The sequence below is a fragment of the Vipera ursinii genome (genome assembly GCF_947247035.1).
Source record: "Vipera ursinii genome assembly, chromosome: 3".
NCBI lineage: Eukaryota > Metazoa > Chordata > Lepidosauria > Squamata > Viperidae > Vipera > Vipera ursinii.
This window is the reverse complement of record NC_139516.1, coordinates 29,783,631-29,804,033: the sequence shown is the minus strand read 5'-3', so window position 1 is coordinate 29,804,033 and position 20,403 is coordinate 29,783,631. Positions and strand designations below refer to the sequence as shown.

The 20,403-nt window shown below is 38.5% G+C and overlaps 1 protein-coding gene across 4 annotated transcripts in view; it reads right to left on the bottom strand.

Annotated features, from left to right (window-relative positions):
• Positions 1–221: 221 nt before the first annotated feature.
• DLGAP4 (DLG associated protein 4) overlaps positions 222–20,403 on the bottom strand; it is a gene marked incomplete at its 5' end in the record, with an annotated part of 143,634 nt that continues 123,452 nt past the window's right edge. For 3 of the 4 annotated variants that reach the window (XM_083358987.1, XM_083358988.1, XM_083358989.1), the window contains 6 exons: positions 222–5,028; positions 8,037–8,189; positions 9,728–9,819; positions 10,801–11,210; positions 11,679–11,770; positions 15,440–15,801. In XM_083358987.1, coding sequence (XP_083215113.1) covers positions 4,810–5,028; positions 8,037–8,189; positions 9,728–9,819; positions 10,801–11,210; positions 11,679–11,770; positions 15,440–15,801 — 1,328 coding nt within the window. In that variant the 3' untranslated portion in view covers positions 222–4,809. Of the gene's footprint in view, positions 5,029–8,036; positions 8,190–9,727; positions 9,820–10,800; positions 11,211–11,678; positions 11,771–15,439; positions 15,802–18,792; positions 18,844–19,166; positions 19,239–20,403 lie in introns of all 4 variants that reach the window. The other variant, XM_083358990.1, reaches the window with a different exon arrangement.

Sequence of the window (20,403 nt, the reverse complement as noted above, 5' to 3'; positions counted from 1 at the left end):
CCATACTTCTACAAAGAACTGTTTGTCCAAAAGAAGAAAACTTTGCAGTTGGACATGAAAATATTTGACATTTGCCTATCTCCATGAAGATTCAGTTTGCCTTTTTTGGTCTCGGGATCTCAAAAATTAGAATACTTGACTGTGGCTTATTATTTCCCCCCTCCCACCAATCTAGGCCACCCTGAACAGCAGCACTCAGTGGAAATGCTGAGGCTGGGCATTTGCTACTCAAAAAGCCTGTCTTGACTGTTTTCCAAGTTGTATTTCAGGAAGATTTGGGGAGGGGGTTCTTCCCTAATTTAATTTTCTATCCATTGTACCAGAATGCAACACTATAATTTAAAAATCTTTCACTGTAATTTAAAAAGCCAATACATAAAGGGCACATTTCATTTAACCCATGTTTCTCTTTATACAGGAGTAATCTCTTCCGTCTGTACAATCTCATGCAATTAGTGTGTCAGAAAAGACATTTGAAGCCTAAATTAGCTCAATGGAAAAAAAAAGTTCTGCAAGAACAGAGCTTGAAATTCAAGTTTAACCTGATAAAGAGAATGTTGCCCATATGTCCCCAGATCTAAGATATTTGCTATTCTAGTTCAGAAGAAGCATGAAAATAGAAAGAGATGGAATAAGTCACTCAACCTTGTGCTGGATCATCACTACTATTCAACTTTATATTAAGGGCTGAGAAAAAATACAATTCCATTTTAATTGCTCAGTAGTTTCTTTGGGTCACTCATTCTAGCAAGAACATCACTATTTGAAGTAAAGTATCAATACTTTAAATATTTATTCAGGAAAGTTAATGGCAGAGATCAAATGGTCAAGATATAGATTTATTAACCAAATGACTTATTAGCTATCATTCAACTGCTAAATGATCTCGAAGGAATATAAAAAGAATGTAATTTTTTTATTGGGGAATATCTCATTTTGTGGCTAAGTTTCAAAGTTGGGGAAAACCAGCATTGCTAGTTCATCAGGCAATAAACAAACATGGATTTGTAAAATGCTCTTGCAATGCTTTTGTTCATTTATTAAAGATGAATTTCGTCATTCTAAGAGATGACAAAAAATACCCTAAATGTCTTGGATGTTTTCAAATACTTTCCCTAATCTCACCCATTTTACCTTTTATATCGGATTGCTAGCTCTAGAAAGTGGATCAGAGATCACAAGGAGACAGGCACAGGAGCATCAAATAGATCCTTTTGTTTTACTATATTTTTATAATGGCAGCAAAACTCATATTACAAACTGTTGGGCCATGGGTCTGGTACAAGGCATTAATTTTCTTTTTTCAAAAAAAAAAAGAAAGAAAGAAAGAAAAAAGAACCAGCCAAGCCCATCATGAATACCAATCACAGTCCTAAGTAATCCTCTTCCTCCTTTTTTTCCCTGCCATAAAACTAAGAAATATCACTTAGGGGAACATATTACCATTATTCATGGTTGGGACGAAACAGGTCATCAAAGTAGTAGGTAAACTGCTTTTCAAATCACACAATTAGGTAAATACAACTAGGCAAGCATATATGGAGCACAGTTCCACCAAATGGATTTTTCAGAGCAACTTTAAACCCAGCTCTGTTTACATTCTCAGTTGAAAACCAATGAAGCTGGATACCATAATTGAAATGCAAGAAACAAGCATAAGGCATCCTGCTTGTTCCACAGAATTATTGCTATTAAGAAATTAATTCACCTAAGCATTTGTAGCTCTACCACTAGATTTAAATCTATTGGGTATTTCCTTGAATCACATTAGAGAAAGGTCAGATTTGGCCAATTTTATAAATTTGGTCAGTTTTATGGCTGAACTAGATTATTAAATTTTAAGGGATCAGAACAAGATTCAGTGAATGCAATCAATTGGATGTATTTCCATTATATGAACGCAGGTGTTTTAAAATTCCATTTAAGCCAAACCAAAACATTCAGGGCCCAGAAAGGCACAAATAAAATGTCCTCTAGATAGAGGTGTTTCTCACAGTGTGAGGTTCAACTCCCAGAATTTTGGGTAGAGAATTCTGGGAGTTGAAGTCCATACGTTAAAGTTGTCAAGGTTGAGAAACACTGCTTTAGATGTTTTGAAAAGCAGCTATGTCATCCCGACATGAGATTTGGATTACAGAGAGGCACAACATTATGGTGAACTATAAAGAGATAGGCCATTGGCTATCTTATTGCTAATATGGGTTTGTAGATAGAATAAGTTAGTTTTGTGGTACAGTTTGAGGAGATACTCATGCAAAGGTGACCACAATATTTCAATTCCTGAAGTATAAATACTTCAGCAAATGTGTCGTTTCATGCAAGTGCCACCTATGGAAACTATTTTCAGTGCTCCTTTGAGGATCAAGTGGTTATTACCAAGTTGGCCTTTAAAACAAAACTTTGGGGGAGAAAGGCCAGTGCTATGAGTTTGAAGCAAATCTTCTGATGTTCCCTTGCTTTGAAAACCAGCTGACTGCTCTTGCTTTGATCTCACTCCCACCAAAGCCCATAATTACCTTCCAAGTGTAGTTAGCAATGGTGGAGGCATGCTGAAGACAAGTCCTTGTGTTCAGGACCCCAAGTGTTTTCCAGGACTGTTTCAAAACCCATGATCTTTACTATTTTTATTGCAACAAACTAATGATGCCAATTCACACAGGGGTACACATCAGCTAAAAAATGCCCCTTTGTAAATACACCTAAGATGTAAAATGGACAAGTATATTCTGTGTAAATAGCATGTTAAGTACATATACCAGAGAACAAGCATGTCTACCTTTTTGCAAGGTAATTGTGGAAACAAAACACTTCTCTAAAACCGGGAGACCTGTTTTGCTGAACTACATACATTTAAGATTTAATCCCACTGACAAACTGCACGCCGAAACACACACCACTGAAACTTGAGTCCATCAAACACCTGCCCTAATTACTGACACTGCTGCTTTTGGAAATGCAAGTAAAAAAGTCACATTCCAAGCGTTTCAAATTTTAATAGGAAGAACTGTGAAAGTCAGCCACTTTTTTCAAAAGTTGATCAAGCACCCTCCAGAATCAAAGTAAAGTTATTAGAGAGGGAGAGGAAAATAGAATAAATCAAGTCTCTTTTGAAGCCATACTCTATATGGTCAAGCTTTCACAGATTACAAAATTGTACATTAAGTGGGCAGGTAAAAATCTAACACTCCCTATGCATAGACACCATATACAGCATTCACTGACATGATTTTCATTAATATACCAGTAAAAAAATTCTTTTGGGTTCTGATCACCTTAGGCTATTCATTGAATACCTTTTCTTAGTCTCCTCAAATACAGTGCACGGCTTTCTGAGAAGTGCAGAAATGGAAAAGAGGGTGATGTGGAGGGCAGAGGAAAAACTTAATTTGGCTGTTTGATTCCTGGCTTCTCTGATTAGTTCAAAATAGGTGTGCAGAGGGAAAGAGGAAGGTCTAATGAAATGTTATGATGGTTCCTCCAAAAATATGGGACAAAAGGGGCCAAAATGGCTGAGAATATGCAGGGTATATATTTTTGCACACACTTTTACACACATCTAGCTATAGTACATGTAAAAATATATGCTATACATACACCCATCCTCTTGGAGGTGCTTTTTTAAAGACACCACCTGAATGTGTACATGTGTGATTAGCTATGTATGCATTGGTATTAAATTTACATATCCTACTAAGTGTATTATGTGCATATGTACACATACATACAGGCAGGCAACTTGCCAACCATCTAATATCTACCTCATTTTTTTCCAGTACAAAAACCATTGTCTTTCACCATAGAACGTATTAAGTACAACTTTGAAAGTTTTCCCCCACCCTTTGTATAGCAGCTGGTTTCTTATACATTGATCCTTGCACACAAAATCACATACAAAAAATTGCAAAAGGGAAGAGAGTGCAGGAAAAAAGAAGTGTGCGGCAACATGTGAATCCACCTTGCTGTGTTTCTCTCGGGTGCCCTGGAGGGGAAATCCTCCTTGTGCAGCACTATTCATGGGAGTGTGCAGACAAAACACTTCTCTTATTGCACATTTTTTTTTGCTTCCAGGCTATTACAACAAAACACACTGTTTATATCTCACAGATTGTGCCCTCTGTTTACATCGTTGGACTACAAGATATATTAACACTAAAGCCTTACTGCCTCCCCCAACCCAACCCAGCCCTGGCCACCCACTCCCAGCCCATCTATAAAGGAAATATGTAAGAAAACCGAAGACTGCGCACTAGTAGAGTGCAAGAGTACACGCTGAATGGTGTTTTCTTCTGGAGCACTGAAGAAAAGTTTACTTCTAACACAGTAAATGATACCATGCAGAGAAAAGGATGGCAAAGAGGAGAACAACTATAAAATACAAGAAAAACAGTGGGGGTGGAGAGAAAGAGATTCTCTGGGGTAGAAGACAGAACGAATAGCCAAAGGATTTGGGGTGGGGAAAGCACAGCATGGCAAGTGCTGAAGGCGGGCAGGGGGAGTTTGTTTGTCTCAATTTAGTCCATTTCATGTAAACAAGCTAATTATCCTCAGATTGACAAGTAAAAAGGTTGCAGTTCCAAGTGTAAAGGACTGTGTTTCCAAAAGTTTTTTCAGCCACACCACAGCCAGCGTGAAAGATGGGGAGGAGAAAAACCAAAGCACAGAACCAGGGAAGGTCTAATTGGGAGCCCTTGGCAGGGTTGGCTCTGGTGTCTCTAGACCAAAGAAAGCACACTACTGTTTAGTGAACCCTTTTTTTTGTTTTCCTCTTTTAATGGTGTGAAAAAAGTGTCTTCTTCCTCTTCCCTTTGCTCAAAGACGGGTCTGTGCCTCAGGAACGTAGATTTCAATGCTGTCCGCGCTCTCAGTGGCAGAGTTTTGTCGAACGGAGGCAGCGCGCTTGGCTGCCATGAGACGTTTGCGAGCTTCCTGGCGCTGCTTGTCTACCGAGTCAGATGCCTTATCCCGGTTTAGCTGAGATTTCGGTTTAGCTGGCTTCTTTGGAACAGGAGGGGGTGGTTTCTTTTCTTCCTTTAGGAGGGAGGAATAATAGCAAAAATGTAGAAAAACAGAATCCATAACTCTCAATATTGCACAGCACAGACAGAAGTGGACTTTTAAAATGAAGTACAGTTGCTAGTGCATCTATGTTTCAAAAATCCCATTCCTGCCTCCTTTATTTTACAGGTAGTTCTCGACCTATGACCACAATTGGGAACAGAATTTCCATTGCTCAAGCAGAGTGGTTGTTAAGTAAATTCACACCCGATTTATGATCTTTTTTGTCATGGTTGTTAAGTGAACCACTGCAGCTGTTAAGTAAATCACATGGTCATTAAGAAAATCTGTTTTCCCTCATTGACTTTGCTTGTCAGAAGCCAGGCGTGAAGATTGCAGTGATCACATGACACTCCCCCCCCAATACTGCAACTGTTATACATACATGCCAGTTACCAGGTAACCAAATTTTGATCTCTGACCCGGGGACTGCTCAGAAGTCGTTTTTTTCAATATCGCTGCAACTTTAAAGGATTGCTAAACAAATGGTTGTAAGTCGAAGATTACCTGTATTTCTTTTCCCTTATCTTTGGTGAGTTTTCATATACTAAAATTAAACTAAGGAATGTCAACCATTAATTAAAAAAGCTAACAGTTTTGCTTTCCCCCCCCCAAATTTAAATCCACTTTGCATGACTAGATTTTAATCTAAAATTGCTTTCAATGATTATGTGAGAAATATTTTTTAAGGCAAAATAGAACAAATTTGTCAAAATCCCATCACTATTAGACTAATTTAAGGCAATAAAATTCAGGCTATATTTAATCAAATTTGAAATAAAATAACTATCTTGAAGCTCCAGTTACATTATTCAAAGTGGCAGAGTCAGCATATAACATCATTTATAAGCATCAGAGTTAAGTTTAATATAGTAATAGAGACACAATAATGGACAGGACTAAAGATTCAAAAAGAGGATGTCTGACAAGGAATCATGGATTGTTCATATGTTGCATTATCTTTTACTACAGATATACAAACTTAGGAACAGAGAATCAATAGTGTTTACAAGTAACTCCTCCATATCAGAAGTGTTGGAAAATACCATGGCTTTGGGACATGGCTTCTGGACAAAAGGAAACTTTATTTTGGACTGAACCACTCCCAGAAAACCTTGAATTGCTTCTAAGTCAGAAGAGTTATTTGTGAAAATCACCAGATCACCAACAGAAAGGTTCTGGGTAGACTGGATGGGAAATGATATGTTCAAAACTTCTCTGAAACGTTCTGTTCTCAAAATGGAGTTTTGCACAGCCGTACCTTCAACTTTCTTTGCCCTTTGCTAGAGTTAAAATTGCAGTCAGGGGTATCCACAGCGGGAATAAAAAAAATCAAAGTAGTGATGGTGACCATGTGTTCGTATATCAAATTGAATCAATTTTCCAAGACAAATTACCAATTTGACATGACAATTTGAATTAAATCAGATGGAAGAGATTTACACTCAGGGAACACATCAAAGCATTTGCAACATGCAACATGAGTACGAGCAGAGTAATTAAACCAGAGTTGCTCCAAATTTTGCAAACTATCAGAACTATTTACACCTTCTTGGATATATTAATAAGGTAATACTGGAGGAATAATTGAAGTACTTCACATTTTATGTTAAACATTATTGTGAGAAATCAAAATAACATAAGTGCTCTAAAGAAAACTTGTCAATTTCAAGTATAACAGGTGGATTTTACTTGGGAAAAGTATATTTCAAAATAATGTGGGGGAAGGATTCCTAAACTCAAAATTATCATACATGTGGCTGCTTTTGTAGACATGCTAACAGACAGTAGTGCAGTAAGTTATTTTGAACAATTCTTGCTGGCTCTTGAAAGAACTTCACAAGCTTTCAGTCCAGACAATGCACAATTTGAACTGTCTTGTTATGAAAACCTAACTAGGATCAGATATGATTACTATTTAGGTAGGAGATCTCCAAGAAATACTAGATCTGTAGGCTAAGTTGAAAGTTGATTATATCTTTGCACTGTTGCCAAAAACCCCATGGACATGTCCATGAAGTCAACTGCAATCAAGCTTGATATGAAGGTGTATATATATTAAGTTCTACACTGCTTAAATCTAGTGCCTATTTTTGCTCCTAAATCAATCTGTCAGGGTTCAGAGATCATCTTTGGAAAGAGTCCTTCTCTATCCAATGTAAAGCAAAGGAAGTGGTGCCCCATTTATGGAATTGCCATTACAGAGATGTTTGCCTTGCCCCAATATGCTATTTTCTCAGTAACAACTGGATTTTTTTTACTCCTATAATTTTTTAAATATACAATCATTTTAACAAATTGTAAAATATCATATTATATGGAGATTTGCACAGGATATGTGGAAGCATGGCAGTACAGGTAGCCCTTGACATACGACCACACCTGAGGCCCAAATTTCCATTGCTAAGCAAGACAGTTGTTAAGTGAATTTTGCCCCATTTCAAATCTGTCTTACCACAATTGTTAAGAGAATCAACGCAGTTGTTAAGTTAGCAACATGGTTAAGTGAATCACCTTCCCTATTAACTTTGTTTGTCAGGTCACAAAAGGTGGTCACATGACCCAGGACACTGCAACTATCCTACATACATGCAGTCGCCAAGCGTCTGAAATTTGATCATGTGACCATGCGGACATTGCATGGGTTTAAGTGTGAAAAACAGTCATAAGTCACTTTTTCCAGTGCTGTTGTAACTTCAAATGGTCACTAAACAAATGGTTGTAAGTTGAGGACTAGCTGTACAGTATATACATCTTTTACATTAAAATTAATCATATACATAGAAGAACTTCATCAAGTGACCATACCTGGGTATGATTTCACCAGACAACTAATTCTTATTTCCTAATACATTTCATGCAATTGCATTTAGGATAAAGCAATAAGATGTTTAACATGGACAAGAAAGATTCCATATAAATCCACAAAAACTGCATCATCTATACTGCAGGAGTTTGGCTTTGGTGTTCTTGATGCTTACCTTCTTCTCCAACGGCTCTGTCACCTGCCAACCGTTAGCTTTTAGGTGGTACAGCTCATCAAATTTCATGCTGATGTCTTCAATGGACAGCTGTAAGAGATCCCAAAACCCTGCAAGGTCCTGTGCTGTGGGCCTAGGATTGGAATTGGGGTTCTGCAGTGAACAAATAAGGTAGATGAAGTTCCCCTAAAATGTTGCAGTTCATTTAAAATTAAAAAATGAATTGAACTTGACTAGAATTGCAGATAGTTTTAAAGTTCATGCTAGCAGTAATGAACAGATCCAAGTTCAGGTCCGTTTCTTTGCATGAATTGAATGCAAGTAGCATGTGCAGTTTGGTGAAATGGACTTTATTTCTTTTATATCAATGTTTCACTACATAACGGAGTAGGCTGTTATTATTGTCAATACTATTTGTTGACTGTTCCTGCATTTGACAAGGAAAGACATTTCTCAAGAGCAATAAGGGCAATTGCATTGTAGCCTACTCTGAACAAGAATCGAGGTCTATTTCTTGCCATCAAAGGTAACTATTCATAGCAAAGAATCTAATACAGTACTTATCTTTAATTTCTTACTCCCAAATCTTCCGGAGAATCAAAGGCAATATTATATTGTCATTTGGCATCTGGCAATGGAATGAAGATAAATGTCCTATAGATTATCCCCAATCAATAATAACTATTTAAAAATTATCACCTGAGGGGGGATGATATTCCACAGGTTGGATGTCATAGTGGAAAAGGCTCTGCTATGGATTCCATCAGATTGAATCCTTAGCAGATGGGACTTAAAAATGGACTACTGCAATGTGCTCCATATGGGGCTCCCCTTGAAGAGTATTCAGAGGTTTCAGTGGATGCAAAATGTAGCAGCCTCTGATAGGATGGGTGGATGCAATTGGGGAGAGGTGGCCCATTAAACAGCCTGGCCTCGTGTTAAATAGGGCTTGAAAGGTCCAAACCAGCACCTTCAATTGCACCCAGAGGCAAACTGGTAACCCATGCAGCGCACAGAGCAGAAGTGTGATGTGTGTTCTCCTAGGGGCATACTAACCACCTGTGCTGTTATATTTTGCATCCACTGAAGCCTCAGGATACTCTTCAAGGGAGCCCCACATGGAGCACATTGCAGTAGTCCGTTTGGGAGGTGACCAGGGCATGAGTAACTGTGAGCAGCCTCATGATCCAGGAATGGGTGGAACTGCTGTGCTATGTAAAGTTGTACAAAGGTCCTCTTAGCCACAACTGCCACCTGCTCCTTAAGCAATAAATCATGAATCCAGAAGAAGCCCAAGATTATGCACTGAATCTGCCACCCTATCCACACCAAAGATAGTAAAGTCCCAGATCCAGAAGGACCTAAGACTCAAAGCCACTCGGTCTTGCCCCCTATCCTGCTCATTTCAAAGAATATTCAAAAGTGCAAGCAATGCCATTTCTGTCCCACGCACAGAGTTGAATACCGACTGAAAGGGTCCAGATAATTTGCTTCATCCAGAATTTGTTCATCACAAACAATCCCGGTTCCCTCTGCAACTCGTTTGGGTCCATTCATTGTCAGGGGTTAGGGTTACCAATATTATCTGCACTCTCTCTGAATCCCATTAAATAACCATCCCAAAGTGGTGATGGGTGGCGTAAGACTATATGCCATGCTGGAGGAGTGAGTTTGATACAAATAACACTCACCAGGTTTTGGTCACAGAGGCCACGGAATTGCTGGAATTTCTGTGACATTAGTAGTTGTGCACTGCCCACTGCACTGAGGACTTTGCCTAAGACTGAATAGGGGAGAAAGAAAGAAAGAAAAACACTCAAGCAAGATAAATAATTCAAAAGCAGAAAATTCCAGGAGAGTTAGTAAAAAGACCTCTTTTGACCTTTCTGCATATTTATCTTCCCTCCCGCCTTCCAAGAACAGAACTGTTTCTCACTCAGAGCCATTAAAGGCAAGCCATTACAAATGACTTCTGGTTTCTTTGTCAGTGCATGTTTGGTTAGCCCATGTTCTTTCTACTGCCAACATCTGTACTGCCTGTACAGAAATGGCAGGCAGTCACACTGCTGCATGACACTTTGTTTATGATAGCAGGCCAGTGAAGTCTTTAGGGGAGGCAGAGAAAATTGATTTCCAACGCTATTTCCCCCTCAACCCTTTTCACAGTATTTGTGGCTACAAAGTGAACATTCAAGAATCCAACTTTCTAAGCCCAGGTTTGTGACCCAGGACTTCTAATAATCATAGGTTTGTCAATTCTGATATGTGGATAGAGTCCAACAGCCTATATTTCCTAACAAGTGAACATTTTAGAAATGGGTTTGCTGCCAAAAAGAGATTTAGCACTTCCTGGCCTTCTTTTTCTTCCTAACCACACAGAAAAAAAAGATCCCTATTTTAAACGCCACGTACTGTACATTTAACTTTCTTCAGAATTATAGAGTACTGATGAAAGAAAGAAATGAGAGAAAGATGCAATATTTCTCTCCAGGGTATCAGTGAAAACAAAGAAGTGGCACACCACATCATTTGGAACAACTATTTTCTGTGCCGACTATGGTTAATCACAACTGAAATCTTTTTTAAAAAAAGGTATTAGAATATACAGAGTTCTGCTGTTTGTCCGCACAATCCCTAACATATAGAAATAGACCTCCTTCCAATAACTTGCTTTTGGGCCCAGCTTTGCACTCGTGGCATGGAAAGATTTTGCCCACTTTTAAGCTTCAAATCTCACTAAAGCCAGGTTATCATCCTTGCTCACCTTCTTCAGAGAGATTATTCTCTTTAGTCTCTTGGTCCATCTGTCGACACCACCCTTCCAACCTTTCTGTCTCTGCTTGCAGTAGCTTCTGAAACCAGTACCCATCCCTTCGGCAAGCTCCCGGCTGTGTTGGTTCTGAGGGAGTGTTGGTGGATGTTTCAAGCCAAGGGTCAGGAGGAGGGAGAGAGGAAGGTTCCAGGGCTGGGTCATTGCTATCTCCATAGGAGAGGTTTTTCTTGCTCTCAGAGGGCATGGCTGCTTGCCTCGTGTTAGCATCAAGGCTGTTGGAGTTGTTGCAGGGGGAACAATCAGCAAGGTTTCTTTCGGATGATTTACAGGTAGAATTATTCAGGTCTTGAGAGTCAGAATCTGTATCCTGTTTGTTGGACATGCTGTGAGAGTGGCTGTTGCTATAAAATGAAAGAAGGTCAAGAGACAATCAGGAAAAGCAGCCCTTACAGAAGGGGCTGGATCTATTCCCCAGCACACAGAGACAACAATATGTATTTGTTTATGTATCTGCAGCTGAACTGCATTTCCTTGCCCATCTTTCCCTGCACACAAATACACACACCATACATGCAGACAGACGAAATTATAAGGTTGCCTGCTTACTGCAGTAGGCCATCCAAACAAAAACCGGCACGCATCTATAATTACATCTCCTATTGTTCAGTTCAGACTTCCAATGATTCTCTTACATGACTAAGCCTCTTTGTTTTGGTGAGACCACTTGCCGTTGAGAAAGGGTTTCGGGGAATCACCACTACCCAAACGGTGATTTGGAATAGGAAAAAAGAAACTAAACTACAAATTGGGAGATTGCAATGGCATGGTTTTTTTTTCCTTTAAAAAAAAAACCTGTGTCTTCCACTTACCGCCACTCGTCCTCTACCTGTACCCCGATGGACTGGAATTTGGTGGCTGATGGAGGGAGCTCCTCTTTTGCCACTGGTTGAAGGCAGTCAACCTTATTAACAAAAAGATACAAACAAAAAACAAAAACACAAAAAACTTGCTGCTAGAATTCACATTAGAAGGGGAGAGGCATGCATGCACACAAACAACACACATAGTGATCATGCAGACACCACACATCAAAAGGCAGCAAAACTGTTTGTTAAGATCAGGAAGAATCTGCAACACTGACTCAGAGTGTCTAAAAGTTCTGAATGGGGGTGGGGGGAAAAAGAAGGAAAATTAGGGTTATGGCTCTGTAGCCAAAGTTACATTGTCCTATTAAGAGATAACTTTAAAAGGCTGTTTTCATTCATTTTCTATTCTGTTTACTAGGTTAATTTTTAACTGAAAAATTAGCTACCAATAATTCAAAATTCTGTATTTAAGTCAAAGGCGAGATATACTGTTAAATAAAATGATCTAAAAGAAATTTTATAGGTATGAAAACAGAAAATTTATAGGTATGAGAACAGAAATGCAACCAAGGCAGATTACTGATATCTATACATCTATAGATATCTAATGTATCTACAGTATTTATTTTAATATGAGCTGAATTTAGAGTCAAGCTTTATCATTGCACTAAGACATATAAAAAGGAAATAAAGGTAAAAGGTAAAGGTTTCCCCCGCACATGCGTGCTAAGTCGTTTCCGACTCTAGGGGCCGGTGCTCATCTCCGTTTCAAAGCCGAAGAGCCAGCGCTTGTCCGAGGACGTCTCCGTGGTCATGTGGCCGGCATGACTAGACGCCAAAGGCGCACAGAACGCTGTTACCTTCCCACCGGAGTGGTCCCTATTTTTCTACTTGCATTTTTACGTGCTTTCGAACTGCTAGGTTGGCAGAAGCTGGGACGAGTAACAGGCGCTCACTCTGTTACGCGGCACTTGGGATTCGACCCGCCAAACTGCTGACCATCTGATCGACAAGCTCAGCGTCCTAACCCACTGAGCCACCGCGTCCCTTTTAAAAAGGAAATACCTTTGCCTAAATGCTGCTTAGATTGTTTAACAGGCCTTAGTACAATTGGTTTGGAGACAAATTTATTGATGTTGCTTGCAGCTGATATTTTAATATTTTTTTAATTGTTACACATGCGTGAGGGCAGAGACCCAAACTGAACCAGTTCGCTATTTGCATAATGAAAGCCAATGTCAAAATAGCAGCAAAAGCTTATGCAGATTTGCTCAACAAATCTTTGCTCCTTAAAGCCTTTTGGTGAAGGCATAGGTGCACCAAGGACAGTGCAACTAATTCCAACGTTCCACCGCTTTTTATTCAACATGGAAAGTCTTGAGTATTCTTAAAACTCAGCAAACATATCATTCAGAGCTATCTTTGTGACAGTGTAGCACCAGGATCAAAATATTACATAGAATAACAGATTGGCATGATGCCAAAGAGTGTAGTCATTTTCTGAAAATGCTCTTTTAACCAAGGGTAAGTAAATAGTAGAGGATTTCAGAAATGGGAAACTATTATAAAGAGGCTGTCAATCTAAAGTGGGACTATAATCTCAACTTCTAGTCATTCTAGGTGGTGCTGGTAGTCTATCTCTGTTCACTATTACAGGATTCCTATTTCGTCCTTCTAAAGCAGTGTTCCCCAACCTTTCCAGGTTTGCGGACTGGTGGGCCGGGGGGGAGGGAGAAAGAAGATGATTCCATGTGAGCGGAGGGCGAACATGCTCGCAGCTCCATTTACACAAGAATGGAGCTCTGCGTGTGCACTTGCATGCCACTTCTGCTGCCTGCTTCTGAACAGGCTGTGGCCCAGGAGTTGGGAACCCCTGTTCTAAAGGGCTGCTACTGTATCAGGAAAATGTTATCAAAAACTTCCTATAAAATAGCAAGTATTAATTTATTAAACAATCCCAAATTAATCCTCTTTTGATTGCTGGATACAGATAGTCCTTGACTTATGACCACAATTGGGACCAAAATTTTGGTTGCTAAGCAACGGAAATTTAAGGTTGTTAAGTGAGTTGTACCTGAATGTATGACCTTTTTTGCCACTGTTAAGTAAATCACTACAGTTGTTAAGTGAATCACATGGTCATTTATCAAATCTGACTTCCCTCATTGACTTTGTCAGAAGCAGACTGGAAAGATGCAAATGATGCTCACATGACCTCTAGACCTGGCAACTCTTCATAAATATATTGGTTGCCAAGCATCTGAATTTTGATCACATAGGGATACTGTGATGGTCATAAGTGCGAGGACTGGTTGTAAGTCACTTTTTTAGTGCTGTTGTAACTCTGAATGGTCCCTAAATGAATGGTTTTAAGTCAAGGACTAACTGTAGTATAACATTCTTACTATGTTCATTAGATTGCCTAGAAATTTCAATGGTGTTAAATGGCTACATTCCTTATAAAACATAAGTAGTGATTATTTGATAGAAAGCTGTATGAGACATGGCAGAATGCTATGCTTAACAGTTTCAATAGTTACGTAAAATGTCTTTTTCAAAATTCCTGTATTAGAATATCTGCAAAGGCAAAGCCCAAACTAAGGGACATTTTATTGACTGTCAAGCAACAAGCATCTGATGATGTTCATGAAGTGAAAAGGAAAATAACTGGGTTTATTTTAAATATATTTTGTCAGAAGCAGGCTGATTAGATTTTGTAAAGCACATGCACTCTCTCTACAACAATTTGGGAGAGCTAAAATGAAAGTCACATGCATACAGACACCTTTGATTCCTGAGCTTCCTTTTGTGACCATTTCTTCGATCAAAAAGGAAGGCTAAATACTTGGTCATCAGTTTATTTAATACAAATTATTTTATCTCAGGGCACACAAGTGGACATTTATTTCCAAATATGGTGCTTTCCCATGCTTTCATGTAGTCTAATTAGTAGGGAAATTTCCTAAAAGCCTCATCAGGATCTTATTCCTCTCCTGCTTTAGACTTCCATTCTTCTATGGCAGGGGTGGGAACTATGGCCCCTGTATGACTTGTGGATTTCAAGTAGAAGTCCACAAGTCATAAAAGGGCCATAGTTCCCCACCTCTGTTCTATGGTCTACTATCTTATTCTGCAGAAGCATGGTCAAACTTTATGGCAGCAATGCTCAAATAAAATAATTCTCTGCATTTTACATTTACCATACAAATTCAGAGATATATCTCTTGCTTCTGTCTGAGACAACTACGTCTTTGCTAATGATTCCATGTATATACTTTGACAAAAAATTATCTACCTTTGTTTTTCCCCAAGCTAAATCTCTGCAAATTTTTATAAATAACTTCAACCTTATCACTCACAATTGTAGGAAATGTATGGTAAGTAATTTAGAGATTACCTCTGTTTAGAAATGCCTTAAGGGATTATCTTAGTTCTACCTGCTGTCTTTGTCTGTGACATCCTATACATCAGAATGGCTATGGTGATTTATTCCACCTAGGCATGGTGATCCAAAGGGAATATATCAGAATGAAACAATTTCCTCAAATACAGAGCTTGCACATTTTTATCGAATCTTTGTGTTGGTTAATTTATCCAAAGGCATTTTTTCTCAAATGTGTCCCCCCCCAGGATTTTATGAAGCCAAATCACTCCAAAAGCATGCAGCAGCATCGACCCCAGTGCAGTTAAACAGGTATGCACATTTAGAGAAATGTTACAGTAAGATCATCTTCTAGTACTAATGAAAACAAACAGGTCCATACTTGTATTCCTATAGATGACAGCTTCCTTTTGGGGATGTTCTCCACCTTTGGTTCTTCGTTAGTCAACGTTCCTTTGTCACTCTTCAAGGATGCATTTTTCTGAGGTAACTCAGGAGGCTCATTGGCTGGAGTGGTGATGTTTCCTCTCGTTACGCTAGGCGGCCTATTACTGTCTAAGCTATCTGAGGAATTGCTCAGTCCCGACTGGCTGTTGACTTCACTCTTGTGGTCCTGGTTGTCCAGGTAGTTGTCCTGTGCCGATTCAGTGCTGCTCTGCACCGTAACAGAGATGAATGGCTTTGAGGTGGTCCGAGGTGGGACTGGTGGTGGTGTCTTTTTATAGCCCACTAGGCATACCGAACCTGCGACAGTGGAAGCAAGGAAGTGTGAAGGGACAGGAAGGTCATGGAAGAAAGAAAGAAAAAAGTAGCAAAAAGATCTAGTGAATAGAGAACAAATGCAAATATCTCTGTATTAAGAGACGATCATAAGCATCAATGCAAAATGCCCCAGTCTAACCAGCAACAAAGCACACAGCAGCCCAAACAAAGCACGCTATTAGCCAGCACTACCTTGCTGTGAAAATCAAGGGGAACATTATAACACAGACTGGAAGATAATATAAGAAGTGAAGAACGCCCTTCTAGAAAGCTATAGAGTAAGATTAAATTGCTACAGAGCCACCTTGGCAGCCTGCAGTTTTAATTTTGTATTTAAGCTCCTGGTTAGGCCACCCTCTTGGTATTTGAAAGGATCAGTTGACAGCCTCGGTATCTTGACTAACTGATACACCTAAAAGAGGAAAAATGCCACAAAAGGATTCTGTCAGAAAATATATATATTCTTCATGATTTTGTTAATAAAATTATTGTGTATTAAAGCTCTAAGTCTACTGATGGCTACATGTATTCTAGAGCTAGAATCAAGAGGAATTCCCCATTTTTTTCCACGCAGAATAGAATGTATAAAATATTCAAGAAATAGAGTTATATTCATCTGTCATAGCCAAGACAGACTCATTGAAGGGGTGCCAAAATGTTTCCACCTATCATATTCACTGTTTTCTTACTTTGAATCAGTAAATCTCAAATATTATGTATTTGCAGAAAGGTTTTGAGTTAAATTTTGTACATATAGAGGTTGTTCCAGCCTCTGTTCATTAGGAATTCATTGAAGCATACAATTTGATCAAAGGTGCCTAAAGTTTGTATACAGCTGTACATGTTGGCTACTTTCTTTTAATTCATACAGAATTTTAGGTTTCAAGCATTTCCCCCCAGAAAATAGGATCTCAGAAGTTGGCATTTTCTATGAGTAACTATCAAATAATTCCAGACAAGCATTTGTTCCCTTTAATCTTGGCCAATACCGAATCGCTTGCTGACAGTCAGCCAAGATTCCTTCTTTCTTTTTTTATGGTTTTTTTTTTAGGTACTGTACACTTTTTGGCAGGATCCCATTTTAATAAATCAACACAAGAGCCAAGAACTATTTTTCATATGTATCTTTTTTCTTTTCCCCCTAAGACTTATTTTTGAACACTATAGCTTATATTTTTAGGGTTTTAATATTTTGGAGAATTTTATTGTAGCAGATTTTTAAATGATTTTATTGTGGCAGAGAACAACAATTATTGTGAAAGATCTTTCTGTTGAAAGGATAACAACAGTGTTGACGCTTTGGAGCCCAAAGTGCCAGCATATGTATTTATGAGTTTTTAATGTATTTACTAAGAAAAACTGAACTGAAATCAAATGCATTTCTCACTGTTTGAAAAGAAAGGTAAGTATGCATGTTCTGACGCAAAATGGAACAACTGTTTATGGGGCCAGAAGTATCCTAAATAAGCTGAACAGTATTCCTCAGTTCTACCCAGTATAAGGCCACCTGTCTATAACAGGATGTCTTTAACCCCAATTTTAAGTGGAAAACCTGGATTAAAAAGTCCACATAAGTTCCAATATTCCTTCTTCGTGATTCACAATAATTTATTTCTACACTTTCAGTGTTTTAAAAAATTATAACTTTGTATTAAGGATCTTATACTTCCAGTAAATACACCTACAAGAGAAATCTATCTTGCAATATCTACATATAAAGGGGTAATTGGGGGTGGGGTGGGGAACAAAGATGGTTTCTGAAGTGTTGACACATTTGTATTCAGCACTGGAAAGAGAAAATCTAAAGTAGTTTGTAAATTTACAGCTAATTGCTCCAATGCAAAAATGGACAGATTCATTTAAAAAAACAAACAGATAATTAAGCCAGTTGATTAAGAGCCAAATCATTCATTGTAGTGAACAAAGTACATATAGAAAAAAGCACAATATAAGGAAAAGTAACTTTTATATCTGTCACTTCTAATTCACTTATCTTTGTTAAGAGTAGCCAATGACTTACAGTTTAATCACGCTCACTTTGGCAGCACATCTACAATTTATTTAATCAAAACCAGCTTGAGATTGTGAATCTACTCCATATAAAAAACCCTTGTTGTAGTATGACTCCTGATTGCACTTTATAGCCATTCCATTTGCATGTATCCAGCTTTCCAGATACGTTTTCAGTATTGCTATATTTAATGGATTATACGCTTAAAAAATAAACAAACTAGGAAATGATGGACACAAAAACTATCTACTAACTGGGAAAGCTTTGATTAAAATAATTTTAAAATATTAGGATTTTTGCACACTTTGAATTTTGAGAGTATATTTTATGTGTTCTGATAAAATGGCTGCTGTGGATATGGCCAATAATAAAACATGCATTTAATGGAAGGCAAACAGATGAGATTGTTCCTCACCAGCTCCTCCAGTCTTTCTTATTGATTTCCAATGCTTATTTGTGTTTTTCAAGACAAATGTTAAGGTGTTGATTAGGCCTGAGAGATCCAGATTCGTGTTTGTGCTATGGAACTAAGTTGATAACTTTGGGCCTGTCATTTTCACTAAGCCCAACTAAATTCACAGGCTTCTTTCTGTGCTGTAAAGATAAAATGAAGGGTGATTCTGTGTACACCACATTGAGTTCCTAGGAAAAGTTGTAAAAATAAATCTGTAGCCCAGAAGCTTGTAAATTAAGGTAATTTACAAGATAAATTACAATTATAATTTAGTTAAGATAGAGTGCTATTGTTTTTTCATCATTTTATTTATTAAGTTTTTATGCCATCCATCTTTCTATCTAGAGTGACTCATACTAGTTTCCATGTAAAATAAAATCAGTAGGGTATGGAAGCTGATAATGTGTCATTTGATTCCATGAATTGGGTCTTGCATAATTTGGTATATTTATCAAATTAGATCTAATTCTCAATCATACTCAAGTTTACATATGTCAAATTCATTCACCTTTCATCCTGAAAGATCCCAATGCTTTGATACAAGGTTCTATTTCATTTTCTGAAATAGGAGAATGTAAGTAACACATATTCAAAAGCACACTATTTCAAGAATTTCAAATTAAAACCATTTATCTCAATGATCACACAAAGACAGGGTTTATACATCATGCAGCTTAGCCATAATATGATTTGTGTGTGTGTGGGTGGAGGATTGCTCTTGTAAATCTAGCCAATCACGGCTTATTTACCAACTATGATTAAATAAATCATAACATGTAAGCAACATGCGAAGATAACTCAGATAATGTTATTATGTTTTTGCCTTACTGATTAAACAATGAAGCTAATCACAATTAGGTAATAAATTCAGTCAAAATTTACCTCAAATTGCTAACGTGTTTGATATCAATGATATCTCTGGGATAAAATCTATGTCTGCCAGTGATAAATTTCCTAAACAAAGAATATAATGTGCAAATTATTTAAAATGAAAACAGAGACCATTAAAATAGGTTACACTCAGTTCACATGGGCAGCTATTCATTTTTCTTTAGGGAAATGAACAATACTCTTCATGCTGAATGGATGTGATTGGGGGTGGGGGCGGGGGGGGGTTCCAAGCATTTAGTTAAAGTGGGACAAAAAAGTATTTAGTCAGCCACCAATTGTGCAAGTTCTCCCACTTAAAAAGATGAGAGAGGCCTGTAATTTTCATCATAGGCATACCTCAACTATGAGAGACAAAATGGGGGGAAAGAATCCAGGAAATCACATTGTAGGATTTATAACGAATTAATTCGTACATTCCTCGGTAAAATAAGTATTTGGTCACCTACAAACAAGCATGATTTCTGGCTCTCACAGACCTGTAACAACTTCTTTAAGAGGCTCCTCTGTCCTCCACTCGTTACCTGTATGAATGGCACCTGGTTGAACTTGTTATCAGTATAAAAGACACCAGTCCACAACCTCAAACAGTCACTCCAAACTCCACTATGGCCAAGACCAAAGAGCTGTCGAAGGACACCAGAAACAAAATTGTAGACCTGCACCATGCTGGGAAGACTGAATTTGCAATAGGCAAGCAGCTTGGTGTGAAGAAATCAACTGTGGGAGCAATTATTAGAAAATGGAAGACATACAAGACCACTGATAATCTCCCTCGTTCTGGGGCTCCACGCAAGATCTCACCCCATGGGGTCAAAATGATCACAAGAACGGTGAGCAAAAATCCCAGAACCACACGGGGGGGGGGGGGGGCTAGTGAATGACCTGCAGAGAGCTGGGACCAAAGTAACAAAGGCTACCATCAGTAACACACTACACCGCCAGGGACTCAAATCCTGCAGTGCCAGACATGTCCCCCTGCTTAAGCCAGTACATGTTCGGGCCCGTCTGAAGTTTGCTAGAGAGCATTTGGATGATCTAGAACAGGATTGGGAGAATGTCATGGGGGTGGAAACATCATGCTTTGGGGCTGTTTTTCTGCAAAGGGACCAGGACGACTGATCCGTGTAAAGGAAAGAATGAATGGGGCCATGTATCGTGAGACTTTGAGTGAAAACCTCCTTCCATCAGCAAGGGCATTGAAGATGAAACGTGGCTGGGTCTTTCAGCA